This window comes from Caenorhabditis elegans, chromosome V, assembly GCF_000002985.6.
Source record: "Caenorhabditis elegans chromosome V".
Taxonomy (NCBI): Eukaryota; Metazoa; Nematoda; class Chromadorea; order Rhabditida; family Rhabditidae; genus Caenorhabditis; species Caenorhabditis elegans.
The window spans coordinates 10671598-10689933 of NC_003283.11; the positions used below are offsets into that span (position 1 = coordinate 10671598).

General features: G+C 34.4%; 3 protein-coding genes and 10 non-coding genes across 17 annotated transcripts; 9 read left to right on the top strand and 4 right to left on the bottom strand.

Moving 5' to 3' along the window:
- Nucleotides 1-693: 693 nt before the first annotated feature.
- Nucleotides 694-1326, bottom strand: F29F11.19. The gene has a single exon (NR_069324.1). It is a non-coding gene; the product is annotated as an Unclassified non-coding RNA F29F11.19 (non-coding RNA).
- ceh-22 lies at nt 1030-4172 on the top strand (the record flags this gene model as incomplete). 5 transcript variants are annotated; one of them, NM_001356738.3, is made up of 8 exons in its annotated part: nt 1037-1248; nt 1384-1476; nt 2297-2382; nt 2748-2843; nt 2902-2998; nt 3053-3289; nt 3371-3481; nt 3588-3795. In NM_001356738.3, 8 exons carry the CDS (start codon nt 1037-1039, stop codon nt 3793-3795), a joined length of 1140 nt encoding a protein of 379 aa, NP_001343841.1. The 5 variants fall into 5 exon arrangements, with proteins under 5 accessions (NP_001076742.1, NP_001343841.1, NP_001076744.1 ...); NM_001083273.5 differs by lacking the exon at nt 1384-1476 and having other exon boundaries at nt 1030-1248; nt 2754-2843; nt 3588-4047; NM_001083275.4 differs by lacking the exons at nt 1037-1248; nt 1384-1476 and having other exon boundaries at nt 2274-2382; nt 2754-2843; nt 3588-3985.
- A 1898-nt stretch (nt 4173-6070) lies between these two features.
- Nucleotides 6071-6220, bottom strand: F29F11.17. The gene has a single exon (NR_069325.1). It is a non-coding gene; the product is annotated as an Unclassified non-coding RNA F29F11.17 (non-coding RNA).
- A 2245-nt stretch (nt 6221-8465) lies between these two features.
- F29F11.14 lies at nt 8466-8612 on the top strand. The gene has a single exon (NR_069327.1). It is a non-coding gene; the product is annotated as an Unclassified non-coding RNA F29F11.14 (non-coding RNA).
- F29F11.13 lies at nt 8466-8680 on the bottom strand. Its single transcript, NR_069326.1, has one exon. It is a non-coding gene; the product is annotated as an Unclassified non-coding RNA F29F11.13 (non-coding RNA).
- A 131-nt stretch (nt 8681-8811) lies between these two features.
- On the top strand, nt 8812-8948 carry F29F11.12. The gene has a single exon (NR_069328.1). It is a non-coding gene; the product is annotated as an Unclassified non-coding RNA F29F11.12 (non-coding RNA).
- A 424-nt stretch (nt 8949-9372) lies between these two features.
- Nucleotides 9373-9517, top strand: F29F11.9. Its single transcript, NR_069329.1, has one exon. It is a non-coding gene; the product is annotated as an Unclassified non-coding RNA F29F11.9 (non-coding RNA).
- Nucleotides 9518-9583: 66 nt separating this feature from the next.
- F29F11.8 lies at nt 9584-9942 on the bottom strand. The gene has a single exon (NR_069330.1). It is a non-coding gene; the product is annotated as an Unclassified non-coding RNA F29F11.8 (non-coding RNA).
- Nucleotides 9589-9947, top strand: F29F11.7. Its single transcript, NR_069331.1, has one exon. It is a non-coding gene; the product is annotated as an Unclassified non-coding RNA F29F11.7 (non-coding RNA).
- On the top strand, nt 9843-9935 carry F29F11.21. Its single transcript, NR_102060.1, has one exon. It is a non-coding gene; the product is annotated as an Unclassified non-coding RNA F29F11.21 (non-coding RNA).
- A 58-nt stretch (nt 9948-10005) lies between the features above and the next one.
- On the top strand, nt 10006-10151 carry F29F11.15. Its single transcript, NR_069332.1, has one exon. It is a non-coding gene; the product is annotated as an Unclassified non-coding RNA F29F11.15 (non-coding RNA).
- A 673-nt stretch (nt 10152-10824) lies between these two features.
- On the top strand, nt 10825-14908 carry gsp-1 (Serine/threonine-protein phosphatase PP1-alpha). The gene is made up of 5 exons (NM_001269321.5): nt 10825-10986; nt 11317-11448; nt 11708-11938; nt 12649-13112; nt 14145-14908. Exons 1-5 carry the CDS (start codon nt 10932-10934, stop codon nt 14250-14252), a joined length of 990 nt encoding a protein of 329 aa, NP_001256250.1. The 5' UTR covers nt 10825-10931; the 3' UTR covers nt 14253-14908.
- Nucleotides 14909-16303: 1395 nt separating this feature from the next.
- On the top strand, nt 16304-16966 carry F29F11.20 (uncharacterized protein; the record flags this gene model as incomplete). The annotated part of the gene is made up of 2 exons (NM_001269322.1): nt 16304-16397; nt 16818-16966. 2 exons carry the CDS (start codon nt 16304-16306, stop codon nt 16964-16966), a joined length of 243 nt encoding a protein of 80 aa, NP_001256251.1.
- Between the last annotated feature and the right edge of the window lie 1370 nt (nt 16967-18336).

Below are 18336 nucleotides of genomic sequence, written 5' to 3' on the forward strand. Positions count from 1 at the left end.
GACTATATGCGCTTTGTACCTACTCAAAGGGTTACTCAGAAATCGCTAGAACCTATCATAATGAGAGTTTGTTTTTTAAATACGTTAGAGCAAGATAAATTCAAGCCAAGATAATAGATTTGCCTTACAGGCAACTATTTTCTGACTGATTTCCTGAAATGTAAAAATTAATAGAAAAACTATTTAAAGCAAAGTTTTGAGCAAAATCGAATCCTAAAGTTACTGAACTACGTTCAAGCTTTCGGAGCATTAACCTAGAATAAATCCAGTGCGCGAAAGTTTGGGGGATCATTGCGAACACGAAATGAGCATAAATATATTGGGTGCTCATTTGCCGAACCACTTATAGTTCGAGCACTACACTTGATTATTGTTAGCCGAGATGCTCATACCCCAGCAAATAAATAACGTGTGCAAAAAGATAGAATTTGATCTATTATGGAAAGTTATGTATTAAGATATCGACTTTGGTACCTAATCGATTATTGTTATTAATTTGTGAAAGGAGCCTTGATGAGATTTATCTTTAACCATTAATTGCATACAATGACCACTAATTCAAATCTATTCCGCAATTGGGTCCTTGTCTTTATAAAGAATGCCAAAATGTTGTACTGGTTTCAAAAGTAAGTAGGCATAGTTTCAAGTGTAATAAAGTTTTTACATAATCTATATATTTGTCTTGATGGAAATATTTAAGTATCCGATATAAAACTAATTACACTAGTCTCAGAAGATCTTTTTTTTAATAACACAATCTTTACTAGAAATGAATTTCAAAAAAATAGGACTAAATTGTACTTTCCATTCCTCTTCACTCTACTCATCCTCACATCTCCGAGATTTGTCACAAAAGAGATGAAATTGTATACTGAGCTTACAAGAGTGCGCAGAGATATCTAAGCATACAAATCTACCGTACCGTCTTCGCTTTCTCCGCGATTTGTGGGTTGGCGAGCCAGAGGGAGCACAGGTGGGCGTGTTGCAATCAGCACAAGAGGGTCGGTTGTCAATTGCACTCGAGTCTCGAGAGCCGATGTTCAACGTGTCGGCGCTAGCAGCAGCGACGCCTTCTATCGCTTCGGTTTCATCCGTTGCAAGCCCATCGGAGCAACATGGATTGTCTACAAGTGTTGGCGTCGGAGTGAATGATACCACTTCTCGAACTGGAGATGGCGGCGCCGCTTCATCGGCTTCAAGTGCATCAGCGGCGCCACAACAGCAGTCACAATCGGCACTTCATAACAAGTAAGTGTTTTTTGAAGAGAGAAGGTCGGAGAGGAGAGGAGGCTTGTCGTCTTGAAGATGATCCACTTTATGTGAAGAGATCCCCCTCCACTCATATATTCGATTACATCCTCCACTAGTATCTGTTCATTTCAGGACGTTTCATTTCTATATCCACAACTTTTCCATTCGCGTTATTCATTTCTACTCAATTATTTCCAAGAAGTTTTTTGGCGAAAATTCCAAATCGTACGCAGTTTCTTTGAAATTTCCACAAACAAATGATATTTATGAAACAAAAATCTAATGATATTCAAACGAACAATTTAGTTTTACTTGCTTAAAATTATTTCGAATATTACATTTTCAGAAAGCAAAATTTATTCTAGTATTTTTTTATTGTCCTTCACCAATTCAATAATTGAAAAACGTATATTTCTAAACACACAAAATAAGGAAACGATATTGAGATGCGTTGTGTTCAAATTTTCCCCGATTGTTTCCTACAATGAAACGGGATGAAAATATCCTAAGAACTACTATGTATAGCTATGACGTGTTACAATAAGACATTCAAGCCTTTTAGCGTTGCAATTTTATCCGTTATGTTATGTTTTGTTGATTCGTGGTTCTGACTATCTTTAACCTTGAGACAAAATGCAACATCCACTTTCAACCATGTTCTCCCCATTTTCAAAGAAAATTTCCAATATCAGTATTAATAACAGTTGTGCTTAAATTTAAAATGTTTTCTACGAGTATAAAATCAACGAAAAGTTAATAAACCGCACAAAGCGACGTATCTTTTTTTAAAGATGCATTCATTCACCTAGAAAATGGTCAGCTCTCCTCGACCAAGCGCTTATATCAAAGCATTTTGGAAAATGTTTCACAATAAAGTTTTAACTATTTTCGGCAACTTCAAAAGGCGGTGGAGAAGTTATTTGAAACTCTTGAATCGCCGCTTCTCGTACCTTTTTGCAAATCAAAACACCGCATATCTTATATAAAAGCTTGTTTTTTGTCCGACTCCTTCACATTTCACCATGCAAACTTATGCATTTTCCAGACTCGAAGCTAAATGGGACACTCTACTTCCCACCGACACCAATTTACAATGTTCCACGTGGCCTGATAGCATTCCATTACTTGCAGGTAAGTAGATTTGAACTTCTTTTCTCGAATATCCAATAACGAATTGTTGTGTAACATGTAATGCGGGAATAAGTAACACAACACCTTCCCGTGAGAACACTATACAGTATTCGTATGTCTTTTCTGAATATAGGTGATATAGGGATACTGTATACGGTATACTGTCTCATTCTCTTATTTAAATTCGCTATTTCGTGTTTACCTAGAATCGGAAATGAATGGATGCAAGTAAACAGAAAGGGGCTTTTTCTCTGTTCTTGGCGCCGCGACTCTCTATCACGAGTCTTTTTCCTCTTCTACCTTTCTTTATTCTAAAGCCAGACAAATTATTATGCAATTAGCAAGTGAAACAAGGGTTTTCCCAGTTTCAGGATATTCTGCTACTCCCACATTTTCCTTCGATCCTTGCACATACGGCAGCTATGATCCATCTGCATATTTTGCTTCAAACGGAATTGCTGGTAAGTTTTTTCCCTATTAGAAAAATAAATGTTAAACCTACCTAACTGAATTTTGTAGGTTCCATGTACACTCTACCTGATCAATTTCCACGTTCTGAGAATGATATGCTAGATAACAGCAATACATCAAATGGAAACAAAAGCGATAAAGATGGGTGAGTTCATAATTTCAATTTAATTTTGATTCTTATTCCAACGTATATTTTCAGAATCAAACTTGAAGATGAAGATGAAATTCTGGAAGATGAAGAGAATGACGAAGAAGATGATGGAACTGGAAAACGGAAAAAGAGAAAGCGTCGCGTTTTGTTCACAAAAGCACAAACTTATGAACTTGAACGACGATTCCGCTCGCAAAAATATCTGAGCGCGCCTGAACGTGAAGCTCTTGCAATGCAAATTCGACTTACTCCGACTCAAGTAAAAATTTGGTTCCAAAATCATCGGTTAGTATTTTATGAAATTTTGATTTATTTGTGGTTACATAATGACTTTTCTATGTTCAATTATAACTTTTAAAAATTTAGATACAAAACAAAAAAAAGTCATACGGATAAGCCAATAAACGCGGCGCTTCTTACCACAATGCCCAATGCATTTTCAAGTCAATCGACAGCGGCCAGTTTTCCAACAAGAGCGTGAGTTTTATTCAAAATCAATTCATTTTTATATTTTGTGACATGGAGAAAGTTGGTTGATATCAAACAAAATTTAAAATATTAAATTGTACCTGTATATTTACAGAATGCCGATACCAATGCTAGTCCGTGACTCTTCTGCTCGTTCTTCGGACATTTCCTCAACATCTCCATACACGGTAGCATTTGGAAGTGCCAATTCAGGATACCTACCAACACCTTCCGCCTACCTCCCAGCCACTTCCGGGTATTTTTCAAACGGACCTTCAGCAGCTTCTTCCTACATGACCAATACTCAATGGTGGCCTTCTTGATTTCTCTAATACTCTATACCATGTCAATTTTTCCCAGAATACATCTCGTTTCTCACTTTTAATTGCTCATTTCTCATTATTACATATTTTCTCCGAATTGTGATCTACAAATTTATAACAACAAATCAGTTCGGACTACCGGTTTTTGAAATATTTTATCAGTTATGCCCATACACATGTTTTATGTAAATTGTGATAATTTTATTAAATGACTTAAAATTTACGTTGAAACCACATGAAAAATGTATGTTTAACTATGTATAATGCATTTAACAGACCGTCTTCTATGTACATGTTTTACGATTTGGAAGATTTCGTATCGATTACACAATTTCCAAGGAGAAAGTTCACAAAAAATTTTGCAGTTTTGAATAAAGTGGGGAGTACATTTTGATGTATGACATAGAATGTTTTTAACACGTGTGCTTATTGCCAAGTTGCATTTGAACATTTTTGTTCACCCTTCAATTAAACTTTCAACAAATTAGGAAAACGAAAATAAATTATTGATTGAGTGATTTCTTCATGGCATTCTTCATGGCATTTCAAAAAAGTCCACACAAGAACATTTTGTTGGTTTTAAATATGAATTCAGTTTGTTTTTACTGCCTTGAAAAACGAATCCTTTTGAAATGTGAGTTTTTTCCTTAAACTATTTCTATTGTCGCAAGAGTTTCTCAAAGTCATAGATAAATTTCGAACACTTATACACAGATTGTTCCGGCTCATTCAAAACCAATTCATTTAATTGCATTTCAACGCAAAACTCTATTTTCCAAATAGGCTAAACCAGAGAAAATTAATTTTATGATTAGATTGATTGCCGTAGAAAATTAAATTTGCAAATTCGTATTGCCATGACCTATGGATATATCCTTTAAAAAACGCCAGAAATATTTTTCCAACAAAATTCCATCTAATTTGAGTCTTCCCGACGTCAAGTGATTTTGAAATCTTTCTGGAAATTTTACGTCAATGTGTTTTGCTTTTTGTTAGATGAACGCCAGCCAGGTCGCATTTTCCCCAGATAATCTCTGTAAGTATTTAGTATTGAATACTCTCAATTTGATGCATTTTCAGCAAGATTTGAGATTTGGTCACTGATAATAAAAACGTGTTATTATTTCATGTTGACATCAAATTTCCCACGCACTCGTTGCCTATAATCTTCTTATTTTCCAACTTTTTCTATGCTAAATTGCTGTTTACTTGTTCCGACGTGTAGTCGTCTCAGATATTGGAGAGAAAATTTTATAAATGATACTTGACTCAAAATTACAACTTGAAAAAGGTTAGATGCTCAAATGTTTTGACTCTGCAAATATTTTGTGTTAATTCATTCTACCGTGTAAAACTGATGTTCAGCTTTTTTCACTAAGAGCAAAAACGGCTGAAGAATAAGAAAAAATTGGGTGGCAAGAAAGGAAAATGGGTGGCAAGACCAATTGTACTTTGCCTAAATATTAGATGATCAAAGGATAGAATGTTTTGTCGTCCACTGCCTTTCCTCATATCTCTCACCCGAAAAACAAAGCATTCTGGGTGGTTTCAATTTTAAAATGAAATCTAGATGATCATTACACAGCTTGTGTCATTACGTAGGAAAAGTGATAACTGACATGTCTAGGTGTGCCATTCCATAAGCCAAAAGATTATTCGTTACAGTGTTTGAACACTGACAGTTATTTTAATTTTTCAGCCGTTCTTCCCAAAGTTAACTTCATAGAAGAGCCAAAAACAATAACTGCTAGAAAAGCTCTTTTTTTAAGATGAAACTAGGTCCAAATGTAGTCCTCATTTAGAGACGTCTTCTTCTCGTAAATACTTTTAAATTACTTTTAAATTACAAAGCTTCCAAATTATTATAACTTCATTGAATAACACTTTCCAAATTAAAAAAAAAAATTATCTTCACATCAGATATCCAATTTTCAACTATTTCAAACTTTCATATACACATGTGTAAGCTGCAGCTTCACTCGGAAAACCAGTTAGATAATGTAATTCGAATGCCGCTGTGCAATTTTCAGCACTAGTTTATTTGGTTTATTCCATTTCATTCTCTTCTCGAATTCAAAAAACCCAAAACTTTTTTGTCTTCCAGTTTTCGTTGTTTCTTTTTCGTTTTTCTCTTTTCTTCCCGAATCAATGCCTTCCTTTCTCCCACAGAGGTTTTCGTTCTCTTCTTCCGTCATGTTCTTGTTTTTTTTTCAACCGTCTGTTTCTCAATTTCTCTCATTCTAACACAAAGGGTCTTGGCCCGGTGCCCCATTTTCTTTTGCTCCAAGAGCCCTTCTCTCGCCTCTTCTTCTCCTTCTTCTTCTTCGTCGTCGTCTTCGTCGTTTTTCTCACTACGTACTCCATGAGCTATTGAGCACAAGGAGACACGAAACAGGCAGTATTCAGTGTGGAAAAGAGCAACGACGTCATTTTTAAGAAGAAGAAGACGAAGATTCTCTTTGCATTCTTCACATTCACTTTTCCGTTTTTTTCAGCCCATGTTTTTTGTTTTCTTGTTTTGGTTATTTTCTACAAACTTTTTTGTCGTTCGAAGCTATGATGATGTGTTTTTGTAGAATTTCGCTAATGGCTTTCATTTTTATGGAGACTCTTCCATTTCAAAAAAAAAAGTTTATTATTGAGTTTAGGAACAAATTGCTGAGCTCTTAGATTCCCAACGGTATTAACCGGAAATATTTTCTCTGAAAATACGCAAATTATTCATTTTTCAAAACTCCTTTTCTTCCAGACATGCTTTAGAGAACAACTTCCTGTTTTGAACCATTTACTGAATGGGTGGGAGTAGATCTTTGTTATCATTAATTATTCTCTGGAATTGGAAAAAAAAACAAAAGAGGTGGGAATTCTAAAAGTATCATATTTCTTCAGAAAATGATCAGAAACTTTTTATGGTGAATGAATGAAAATTTTAGGTATTGGTTTAACAAAATATATATATATTGGTTTCATTTTTTTCACTCCACTTACTTGATGGGTTTACAATTGGTTTGTTTTCATTGTTAGAAATAATTGTGAAAGCATTAAATTCGAGATTTGTTCTATGATATATAGTCTGTCAGACATTTCCTTATTAGATACAGGTGGGCGTTAATTATTTCTTGGTATTTATCAAATTTAGTTCCAAAGTTGATAAACCCGGTGGGCGAATTTCAAAGCACTTGGGTATTGTAGTTGTACACTTAAAATGTTTGTAATTCTTTGTTTCAATCAAAACATGATCATTTATGGCATCATTATTTTTATTTGGAGACTTAGAAAAAATCAAGTCTAAGCCTGAAATTTCATTTTGTGTTTAAATGGAAATTAAATATATTTTCAACAAAAAAACAATATGACCACAAGTGACAAACCAACTTTAAATCTTACATTTTGTATAAATGTTTCCGTTTTAATTGGCCTATTCTATGATTCATAGTTGACGGTGGCGTGTTCAATGAGTTCAAAAGATGAAGTATGTTTTGTTACTTACCTTTTCTTATTTCAATATTTTTAAACAAAAAAGACAAGTGAAATCGATACGTGTCTCCGATGCTCTTGATCTTTATCCCTTTTTCAACACAAAACACACGTCTTTCTATTCATTGTTACACAAAACATTGACTTATATGACCTGTGTCTTTTGATTGTGTATTCTGGTCCTGAAGTGTTTTGAAATTTAAAATAAACGTCTGTTATGCTTACTATTAGGTATTCTGAAGCCGTCACATTGTACTCTCTTTCTCTCTGTTTCTGTGGATTCATTTTTCTTTTTTAGTCTTGGTCATCTGGAAGAATAAGAAACAGAACGTTTCTTCGTAATTCGATTAGGAGGAAGTGGTCGGAGAATGACTTGAATCATTCCGAATGTTGCCGCTGGTGATGTGAAAGATGTATATTTCTCTAAATCTCGTCAATTGTTCTGACCTTATTGCTATACTATCGCTTCGTTCCGACACTTTCCCATCGTTTATTGGGAAATTTCACATCGAATACAGACGAGACAGTCAGTTCATAACGAATTCACTGTTATTTCCCATTTTAAACTCCCGAGATGTTTGTTTATGCCTTTATAATAACGATTCATTCGAAAAGAGCCAAAAATGTTAAATTAAAAATTTCTTGGAATATGGTGATTGAATATTATATAGAATTTTTATTTAAAAAACTGATACTCCTCCCACTCACGAACTCTTTTGGACAGCTGATTCAATGTTCTTCAAAAACTTGCTGAGTTTTCACTTTTTGCTCACGAATATCTAAAAATTAAGCTAAGCTAGCTGAAAATCATCAACTGATAAAAAACATACAATTACCGTACTTGTCTTTGAAGGCTTCTGTTCTATCTCGTAGTTACTGAGTCGACTCAGCGCTATTTGAAAGCAGATAGCAAATAAATAACGAATGATTCTAGCCATAGACTTTTTCGATACATATTTTCAATGTGATCTTATTAATTGCGGCTACAGTATGTTGAATAACTAAATCACATTCTGTTTTCATTACATATTTCATTAGAAGCATGTACCTAAACTTTTTTATACGAAAAATCTTAATTGCATCTGTATGCTCATATATAGTAACATTTGATTGAATCAGTCTTTATTTTCCAGCACAAGGCGTTCCTTCGAGCCCAAAGAAACGGTTTTTCTTCCCGGTCTCTGCGCCTTGTCATCTTCGTTTTTCTTCCTATTTTTCGCCCTCTCAAAAACTTGCGGTTACTTGTTTAGTCAACAACTTTTTTTGCTTCTGCTTCTGCGCGATTCAATAAATTGAATTCGAGACCCTCATCTCAACGTGAGCATCTCGTTGCCCCGTCCGTCCCTGCTTTCCTCCTCTTTTTTCATTTCCTTTCGGTCTTATTTTGCCTTCTCTCGATCTTTTTCACATGTGCTTACGTTTTCTTTCACCTCAATCAAAGCTCGAACATGATACTAAATTTTCGTGAGAAAAGTTTTTGACTAATAATTGTTTTTAGCTGTTTATTTGAAAGCGTAATTCCGAAATTTTCACAAATCTCCAAAAAAGGAGCCTAGTACGGTGGTTTTTTGTGTGCAATTGTGCGTCAACTTGTGAACAGTGTTTGCGGACTTTCAAAATAATTTTTGTCCTATTGCATTTTTTGAATGTTTTTCATCGCTTTTTTCGTTTATGAAACTGTTTATGTTACGAAATCAAGTAGTTTTATTCTTTTTTAAATAATTTTCGTTTGATATAACTATTTTCCGTAATGTCATAGAGGCTTAAGGTGATTTGAATGACTTCTTGGGGTATTTATTCCAGAATTTATTTATTTCGATTGAATAGAAAAGAAGTTGGTTTAAAATATGAATAACATGTGTTATCATTTAGTTTATATTGTTAACATTATATTAGTCATCGAAAAGTTTTACACCGCGCAATGAAAAGAAAAATAATTACGAAATTTTATGGCTCGTAAATAGTTCTTTTTGTAACATTTTGTTGGCAGAAACATACAATTTGTCATAATTTTATGCTTAATAATAAAAAATTGTTTATTAAGTGTTGTTTGAAAAAAGTCTGGAATGTCGTATATCTTTACCGCACAGGAAGTGTTTGCCTTTCTCAATCTTTTCTTTCTCGTCGTCGTTTCCTCTTTTCGAAACGTTCTGCGTGCAAATCAAATACTTGTACATCTCGTTTTGCCCATTTGTTCTAGAGAAGAGAAAGAAAGAGCACCTCAAGCTTCTCTAGCCGTTTTTTATTGTTGTTTTTTCTCACAAGAATAAGCGTTACCCTTTTCAAAAGATAACAGACTATGCGCAAAGTGTGATAAGAAAACCTTCTCGGAAGTTGTCGCCGTTTTTGATTCCATGACGTCTTACACGATGTCAGTAGTGTCGAACCAATATCGCACGTGCCACCGGAGGTAGTGCAATAACATTGCGAATTGTTTCGGCGAAAGAATGGAAACGACGGTGGCGAGTTATCGATCAATACTGCGGGCAGTGGCCGGTGGATCGGCGCGCGTTCGTCTCTCGCTCCACTCGTACACTCACACATAGGGACAGGCACATACACATGCGTCTCAGTCCGTCGTCACTTTTCGCTCCTCTTTTTATACGCGGCATTTCATCCCGATCTCCTCATTTTCCTCCACTATTGATGAACCTACTTTGCTTGACTACAGCCACACATGTTTCTCTTTGAAAGCTTCTGTTTTCTCTCTATCATATCTTCACCATTTCCTTTTTCTAGTGCTGTAAAGTTATCCGCCTGCTGTGACGACGGTGTCGTGTTTATGACATGTTCCTCCTCGGGGTCGTTGATAACGGCAAAGAGAAGGAACGGGCGTCGTCTCGTTACCGTTTTCCGATAAAACTATATAGGTGTATAACTTGAAATTGGCCAGAAAAAAAAAGAGTATTAGAGTAGCTTCGATTTGCCTCAAGGTGCATAAAGCGGTGATTCACGTTTCGAATTTGAGAGACGCAGGTGTTTAAGTGAATATGGTCTCAGTTTGCTCCCCAATTCTTTTTGTTGTCTTTTGCTACCACAGGACGAAGGAATTTCTCTTAGTACACCAACAAACTTTTTTCTTCAAGGCATCAGTTGCTCGTTTTCTATTTTCAATGTTTAGAAACAGTATAGCACAAATTTCACATAATTCAGTTTTTTTGTTTGTTTTCACGACACGCGTTTGTTGCCTTTTCAAATTCAAAATTTGCATATCGATTGTTAAAAACCATGTGTTCTTTCTTTCTCAAACATTTTAATATTGTGTCCATCACGTCATCGAGTTTCCGATTGAAACAAATCACTTTAAGGTTTTTATTCTTCAAAAATATAATCCAATCAGGAAATTTGAAAACTATATTATATTCGCATTACAATTTCTTGATAAAATTCTCATTTTTGCATTTTTCCTCTTGGAATTGTAATGATACGCATCACATCCTACTGCTGTTGTTTTTTGATGCTTTTTAAGCTTAGTCTTATCAATTTTCTCACGTTTTCCTTGAAGTTTTTTTTAAATTCTCACGCCAACGTTACTAATTTTTTATCTTTCAGCCACAACCAATATCAGTTGTCGGCCAAAAACATTGCAAGAACATACATCACTTGCCATCCATCAAAAGTGACCAACAGAAGCCGCGGAGATTGCAGCTGCAAAAACAATGTCGAACGATGGAGATTTAAACATTGACAATCTGATCACCAGACTTCTTGAAGGTGGGTTTTAAAGTTAATAGAGAAATTGATCTAATATCGACATTCGAACTAAACCAGCTGTATAGTTGTTCAGAAATTTTATTGAATTTTATTTGTTTGAAATTCCGACTAGAAATTCCAAATATTCTGGTTTTGAGGAATTTTGTTTAATATAGCAATTATCATTATTTATTATGGTTGGCAACTATTTATTTCAATAATTTCTGTCATTTTTCCACTTTCCGATTTTTACGGTCGTAAAAAATTTAATTAATATTTAAAATTTTACTAATTCTCTTTAAAGCTTATTTTAAGTGACTAATTTGATTTTTCAATAAAATTATTTTTCAGTTCGCGGATGTCGTCCAGGAAAGCCAGTTACCATGTCGGAGGCGGAGATCCGTGCTCTTTGTCATAAATCTCGTGAGATCTTCCTATCACAGCCAATTCTTCTGGAACTCGAAGCACCTCTCAAGATTTGTGGTGAGTTTTTTTATTATTCAAAAACCGTTTTTGTGTCTGCAATGTAAGAGACGACTAGAGAATATGGTCAATAGTCTTCGATTATTTATAAATTCTGTCTAAAAATTCAAAGATAGTTCAATTATTTAGTAAAAACATCACTGAACGTATGTGATTATTGGAAAAAAAGTCCGAATGTCATTGAAAAGTTTCGCAGCATACAATTTAGAATGTTAATTTCTCTAAAAGTTCAATATGAATGAGAAATATTTAATTTTAGGAGACATACATGGACAATATAACGACTTGCTCCGTTTATTCGAATACGGAGGATTCCCACCAGAGGCCAATTACTTGTTCCTCGGAGATTATGTCGATCGTGGAAAGCAGAGCTTGGAAACAATTTGCTTGTTGCTCGCATACAAAGTCAAATATCCAGAAAACTTTTTCCTTCTTCGTGGAAACCACGAATGTGCTTCAATTAACCGTATTTATGGATTCTACGATGAATGTAAGGTTTTTTTTTGCTTTAAAGAAAATTCGAAATATTAATTGAGATATTACGTGTCCATGATTTGATGAAAACTGCGGAGACGCCTGCGTCTCTCTTCTCCACACGCTCTCTCGCCATAGGCGTTTTGCATAGGCGTTAGATAGCATGCGAGAAAAAGAGACGCAGGTGCTTTTTGCGCTTAAGATATGGCGATTTTTCTCACCCGCACATGGATACGTAATAACAAATTATTCCAAAACAAAATATTCGCTTTTTTTTAAATTTTCATACGCCCGTTCACATCAAGTAGAAACTTTCTCCGGATGACAAAAAGATTCTTAATAACCATGCATCGGTTGTGTATATTTTAATTTATATTTCAACGAAAAATTCCATTAAATTCTGGGTTATTAAAATTTGTCCAGTTCAATCAGCAAATTTCGATAGTTAAAAAAGGAAAATTATGTCAATTATTTTTTCAAAATAACAGAATAATTACAATTTTCAATCAATGTAAAAATTTGGAGAACAATAGCTACTGAATTCTTTGAAAAAATCAGTATATTTTGAAGATTTTCTTATTTCTCTTTTTTTCAGATTCTTATACTCAAATTTTCATCAAATATCAAAAAAAAACGACCAGGTCCTCAAATTTTAATTTAATAATTTTTAGAAGTAAAAATTGCTGGAATTGTTATTGAAAAGTCTTTAAACCAAATAATTTTCAGGTAAGAGACGTTTTTCGATCAAATTGTGGAAAACTTTCACCGATTGCTTCAACTGTCTTCCAATTGCTGCACTCATTGATGAGAAGATCTTCTGCTGTCACGGAGGACTCTCCCCAGATCTCCAAAATATGGAACAAATTCGCCGTGTGATGCGACCAACCGATGTTCCTGATACTGGATTGTTGTGCGATTTGCTCTGGTCTGATCCAGACAAGGATGTTACCGGATGGGGAGAAAATGATAGAGGAGTCTCGTTCACATTTGGACCTGATGTCGTTGCAAAGTTTTTGAACAGACATGATTTGGATCTGATATGCAGAGCTCATCAGGTCGTCGAAGATGGATATGAGTTCTTTGCTAAGCGACAACTTGTCACACTATTCTCTGCTCCAAATTATTGTGGAGAATTCGATAACGCTGGTGGAATGATGAGCGTTGATGAGACATTAATGTGCAGTTTCCAGGTAAGAATATTTCTGTTATGTATTCGAAGGCCGAACAAGGAGAGAAGACGAGTAGTTTATTACATTACTAAACTAAGGAATAAATAAGTTAGTTCATAGAGTTCACGTTATACGATCTTCTTAGCCACGTCGTGGGTCAATACACGTTCCAACAATTTCATTCTTTTTCCAAATATTCCAGATCCCCGAAATGGAATAAATTCAAACAAGATGGAAAATCAGAAACCAATTTTCTAAATGTGTTTACAATTGATTTTTAAATTAGGGGTCGGGCATCCTTGGTCAAGAGGAACCGATTTCGAAAAATTGAAACCTCGTGAGATTGAAAATCGAATTTATGTAAAAGTTCCTGCTCTTCAAATTTAATTTTGGCTGGGAACTCATTGAACATTCGCATCACATCAAGAAATAATCTAGCATGAGATGAACCTTTTTAGAGAAAAACGGCACCGGCATATTTACAAATTCGTATTAAAATGATCGAGAAAATTAGAATGCTAGTGGCTGTGTATTTCACGTGAAAAAAACTATCAAATTCTTTAATTTTGAATATATTTCACAAAATCTCGTGAAATTTGTATCAAAAATCAATAATTTTTCGTAAATCTTAGAAATCTCAGGAACCGAAAATGAGCTGTATTAGTATTTCACCTTCCATCTTCTTTCTTTTCCATATCAAAATATGAGAGAAAAAGTACCATCAAACGGTACTTCTTTATTAAAATCCTACATTTCGGAAAAAATTTAAAATGTTTAAATATATAATGTTGATAATTGTTCAGTTAGTGACAATTTGTTCTTTTCCCGAAAAAACAATCTAACTCAAGTAGTTGCATCCCATGTTACGTCAAAACTCTTTTTCTTCCAATATCCTCTTGAACCTATCGGGAAATAATGACCAAACTGAACCATCAGTGATTATTAGATAATTTTATACTCAAAAAGCTTATAGAATTAATTTTGATCGGATAAGACTGAAATTGTTTTTTTTCAAATAAATTAGAAAAATTTGATTCATTATTTATTTTACAGATTCTGAAACCATCGGAGAAAAAAGCGAAATATCAGTATCAAGGAATGAACAGTGGACGACCAGCAGTGGGCGGAGGACGGCCTGGAACGACTGCTGGTAAGAAGTAAAGTGATGAGGAGAAAGAACATTTTTGCCTACATTTTTACTCATTTCTCTCGGATTTTTACTTTTCTGTCCGTTTTTTTTGAATTTCCCTTCTCTTTTATCTCAAACATTTTATTATTTTCTCGCCCTCAATACACCCCACCCCGCACAAAAACGAGTTTTAAATGCTCTTCATTATTATTTTCTTTTCTGATTTTCTATTTTTGTGCAACTGTACTCGATCGAATATAATTTAATTTTTCTGGCGAGTACAGATTGCAAATCTTTCTCTCTCTCCTTCTGTGTTCTCCATTTTTAGCTAAATTTTCTCATATATTTTTTTTCTGATTGCCTCTCTTTTTCCATTTGCTCTTATCCTGTTTTATTCTTAGTTGTGAGCCTAACACACCGGGATCAAAATCCTTCCGATTTAAAGTTGCAGCTTATTTATTCTTACAATGTTAATCACACAAACATTCTGAAAGTACGAGAGCGAATTCGTTCTTATTTTTTAGAATATTGAATTCTGATCCGCCCCAACAACACGCACACTGATAATTTTCTATGGTTTTTATTCGAAAATAGTGAATTTTTCTCGACAGCTCCCCCCGTTCCTTTTTCTCGCCCCCATTTCCTTCTTTCTTTCCTCCAACTGATTCCAATGAATATTTTTTCCAAAAGGTTTCTCTTGCGCAAGAACCAGTCACTCAAATTTTGTGTGTGTGTGTTTGGTCAAAGTATTTATAAAACACATACTGTCTTCAGGCAAAAAAATAATGGAAAAAGTATGAATCACATTGTTTGGAATGAGTACAAGAATAGAAATAAAATGTTCGTTGGATGGAAAAAGAATAAAGAGAAGGAATCCTGCCAAGGGAAACCAATTACTTCTGAAACATTAAATCAAGATCAGGGAAATTTAATATTTCAGAAATAACTGCAACACATAATCCTTTAAACTGGGCAATTATTTTTTAAAAATTCTATTTGGTAGTTTTCAGAATGGATTTCGTCGCCAAAATAATGTTATTTATAAACCATTCGACTCAATAATACGATACCTGGACCCGGCACGACTGTAATATTTTTTAATGATTTCTGTGAAAAGCAGTGTGCGTCTTTCAAGAGTACAGTAGTTTACACTTCTGACTGCTGCACAATGTTTTCAATTTTTCGCTTTATTTTCTTTTGAAAGTTCCTTATTTTCAGAAATTTAAAGTATGCATGTGAAAAAAACTATTTTACAGAAAAATGTGAAGGAATCTTAAGATGTGAAAAATCGAAGAAAATTGCATTCTACAGCAGAACGGAATGGACGCCACTGTAATCATTAAAGGCGCAGTCTTTTTTCTCGCAGCTTTTATTAAAACATTTTTTCGTGACGAGACCGGGTACCGTATCCCAGCGTCATTACAATTTTCACATCTGGGAATATTGTGTTGTTCTTTATTAAGGAAAAGTTAACAAAAAACACTTTTGTTGTGATTTTGCGAATTAAATGAGGTCCCGTGTGCGCCTTTAATGAATACTGTAATATCAAACTCTTGTTGCTTCGGAATTTTCATAGATTGTTCATAGTGTTTCACACGATTTTTTAACATTCATATGCTTTGTTTTTCGTTTTCTTGATTAAATTTTTCTTCAAACAATGAATGATTAATGAAAATTCCGAAGCAATAGCTTGAAATTACAGTAATTATTAAAGGCACACGCCTTTTCGCATTTAACGAACGTTTGTCGTGTCGAGACCGGGGACCTTATTTTTTAGATCGCAAAATCTTGCCGTGTAATAAAATCCTCGCATTCCAATTTCAAAATGCTCAAAGTTCTTAATATGTGTGTGGTTTGAACTCATAGTTTGCTCTACAGTGCCGTAATACGAGACGGAGCACACAGGTTAAGACGTGTTTGAGCAGCATTTCACAGTTTGTCGCAAAAACTTCGAACAGTTTTTTGCCCGTTTCGCAGACAACTTTGAGAGTTTACGAGAGTATTTCACAAGTAAATACATTATTTCCTTCAATTGTTGCCACTCGGTCTCATTGACTGTGTTTCACATTATTTGCAATTGAAAATGTTCCAGTTGTTTAAAGCTCCGCCCATTGCAGTTCGCTTAGATAGAGAAAAACAGAGAGGAATCATCAGACGACAAGATTATTGCTTTTTTGGTGGGTTTTTTCAAATGTATAATTCAGCCTATAAAAGGTAAACTTCATTTTAACCAAGATGGTTTTAAATTTTACTTTAGCTCTAGTAAACATGGTTTTTTAAATGTTATTTTTTCCTTTAGTTAAGTTGTGATTGGACGTAAATTATGAGTGATTCCATAGTTAAAACATTCAATAGGATGGGTCTCGCCGTGATAAAAATTTATGGTAGAATTTTTTACATTTATTATGCATTCTTAATTAATTTGTATTTATTACTTAAAGACTTGTTAATAGTGACAAATATCTGTAAAATTCACCAATGAATCCCGGTTTTCAAAATTTAAATTTCTAAAATCAATAGTTTTTCCTTCTCAACTCTCGAGGAAAAATTTGTCTCTAAAGCATCTAAAAACAAAATGATATCATGTATTTGCACAGGTATGCTCAATTCGTCCATGATTGAACAACAATTACCGTATCTTATGAGTTTTCCAATCCAGATACTTATTTATTTTGAGCGATATAATTTGGTCATAACTCAATCATTCCATTTGGTATTTACCAATGGATATTTGAAATACCAGTAAGCTCTCATCTCTCAACCAACCGCATTGTCTTGTCAATAGTCCACTTCTCGCTGTTCTTTTTCATTTCACCCGCCTCCACTTTACCCTCTCAATAATACGTCATTTTCCCTCATCTTTTTCACGTACATTCTCATTTGGCAGATTTTGAGAAATTAAAATAAATTTTTATCTTTTTGCATCTTTTTCTCTATTCTTTAGCCATTTTTACCTTATTCCCATTTTCTCATTAAAAAAAAACCGGTGTCAGCTGACCGGTCTGCCAACCGAATTTTTAGAAAATTCCGTCAAAATTTTTGTGTTTCTCTGACAACCGAACGAGGCAAAAAAAGAAGAGGAGATGACATCTTGTTGAAACCCGTTTGGAGTTGGAAAAAAAATTGGACGAGTAATGGGAAAAATGACCAGAAAAGACGACCGTACAAGAAGATGAAGAATTGAATTTCGAGATGAACGAAGGAAATCGTGAGATATTTTGTAGAAAAATGAAATATTCACTGGGAAATAGAAGAAAAGTATAAAATTTCAGAAAAAATTTGATTTGAATAAAATTTGATTTTAGGTTCAAAAGTCAACCCCTCCCACCTAATAAAAGTTCAATATTTGAGAATATTCATCTCTGAACAACATAGTCTTCATGGCAAAATCATCAGACATTAGGGCTCTCGGACATTAGAAATACTTGATTTCTCAATGACACACACTTAAATTTCGTAGTAAATCAAACCTAAAATTTTAAATTCGTCAGAATTTTTTTTGAAACATGTAAAACATAGTTATTTAAAAGTGCTAAAAAGTGACTAGCGCGTCAAGCGCGCTAGGCTTCGCAGTAGATTAAGTTGGTAAACTGGGGAAAATTTGGATCTTTTTTAACCAAAATTGACTGAGCCATGGCCATTTGAAGATAATATTTTTTCTGGGTCTTTTTTAAGTGTATTCGGGCCTGCGGCACTCATCCTGATTTATTGGGCTCAGAATAGGCTTAATGGCTGTCCAATACTTTTATGTATTCGGGCCTGCGGCCCTCAATCCGGATTACCTGACCATTCCAAAAACAGACGTAGTTATGGAAACATACGTCTCATAGAAGGCCTCCAGCCTGCTCTGCTGGGAGTAGGGATAGAAAAGGTCTAAAGTTTCTAAGAGTAAAAAGGATTTTTTGGGTTTGAGTGAAAAACAATAGCATTGCAGGCCTCCAGCCTGCCCTGCTGGAAGTGAGGTTTAAAGTGACCAAAATGTCCGAGAAGTGCGGTCCTCAATAGGATTAGAGAAAAAGTAAAAATCTTGAAAAATCTTTAAAATTAAATTCTCCTCACGTTATAAAAATAAGAAATGAAAATTATCGAATTCATCCCCAAAAATAGAGAGTGGTA

What these genes read in the sequence shown, in the direction of transcription:
- gsp-1 (NM_001269321.5), top strand. Translation starts at nt 10,932, where the DNA reads ATGTCGAACGATGGAGATTTAAACATTGACAATCTGATCACCAGACTT. An exon ending in GATCACCAGACTTCTTGAAG is followed by an intron (nt 10,987 to 11,316) that starts GTGGGTTTTAAA and finishes ATTATTTTTCAG; the next exon opens with TTCGCGGATGTCGTCCAGGA. An exon ending in AGCACCTCTCAAGATTTGTG is followed by an intron (nt 11,449 to 11,707) that starts GTGAGTTTTTTT and finishes ATTTAATTTTAG; the next exon opens with GAGACATACATGGACAATAT.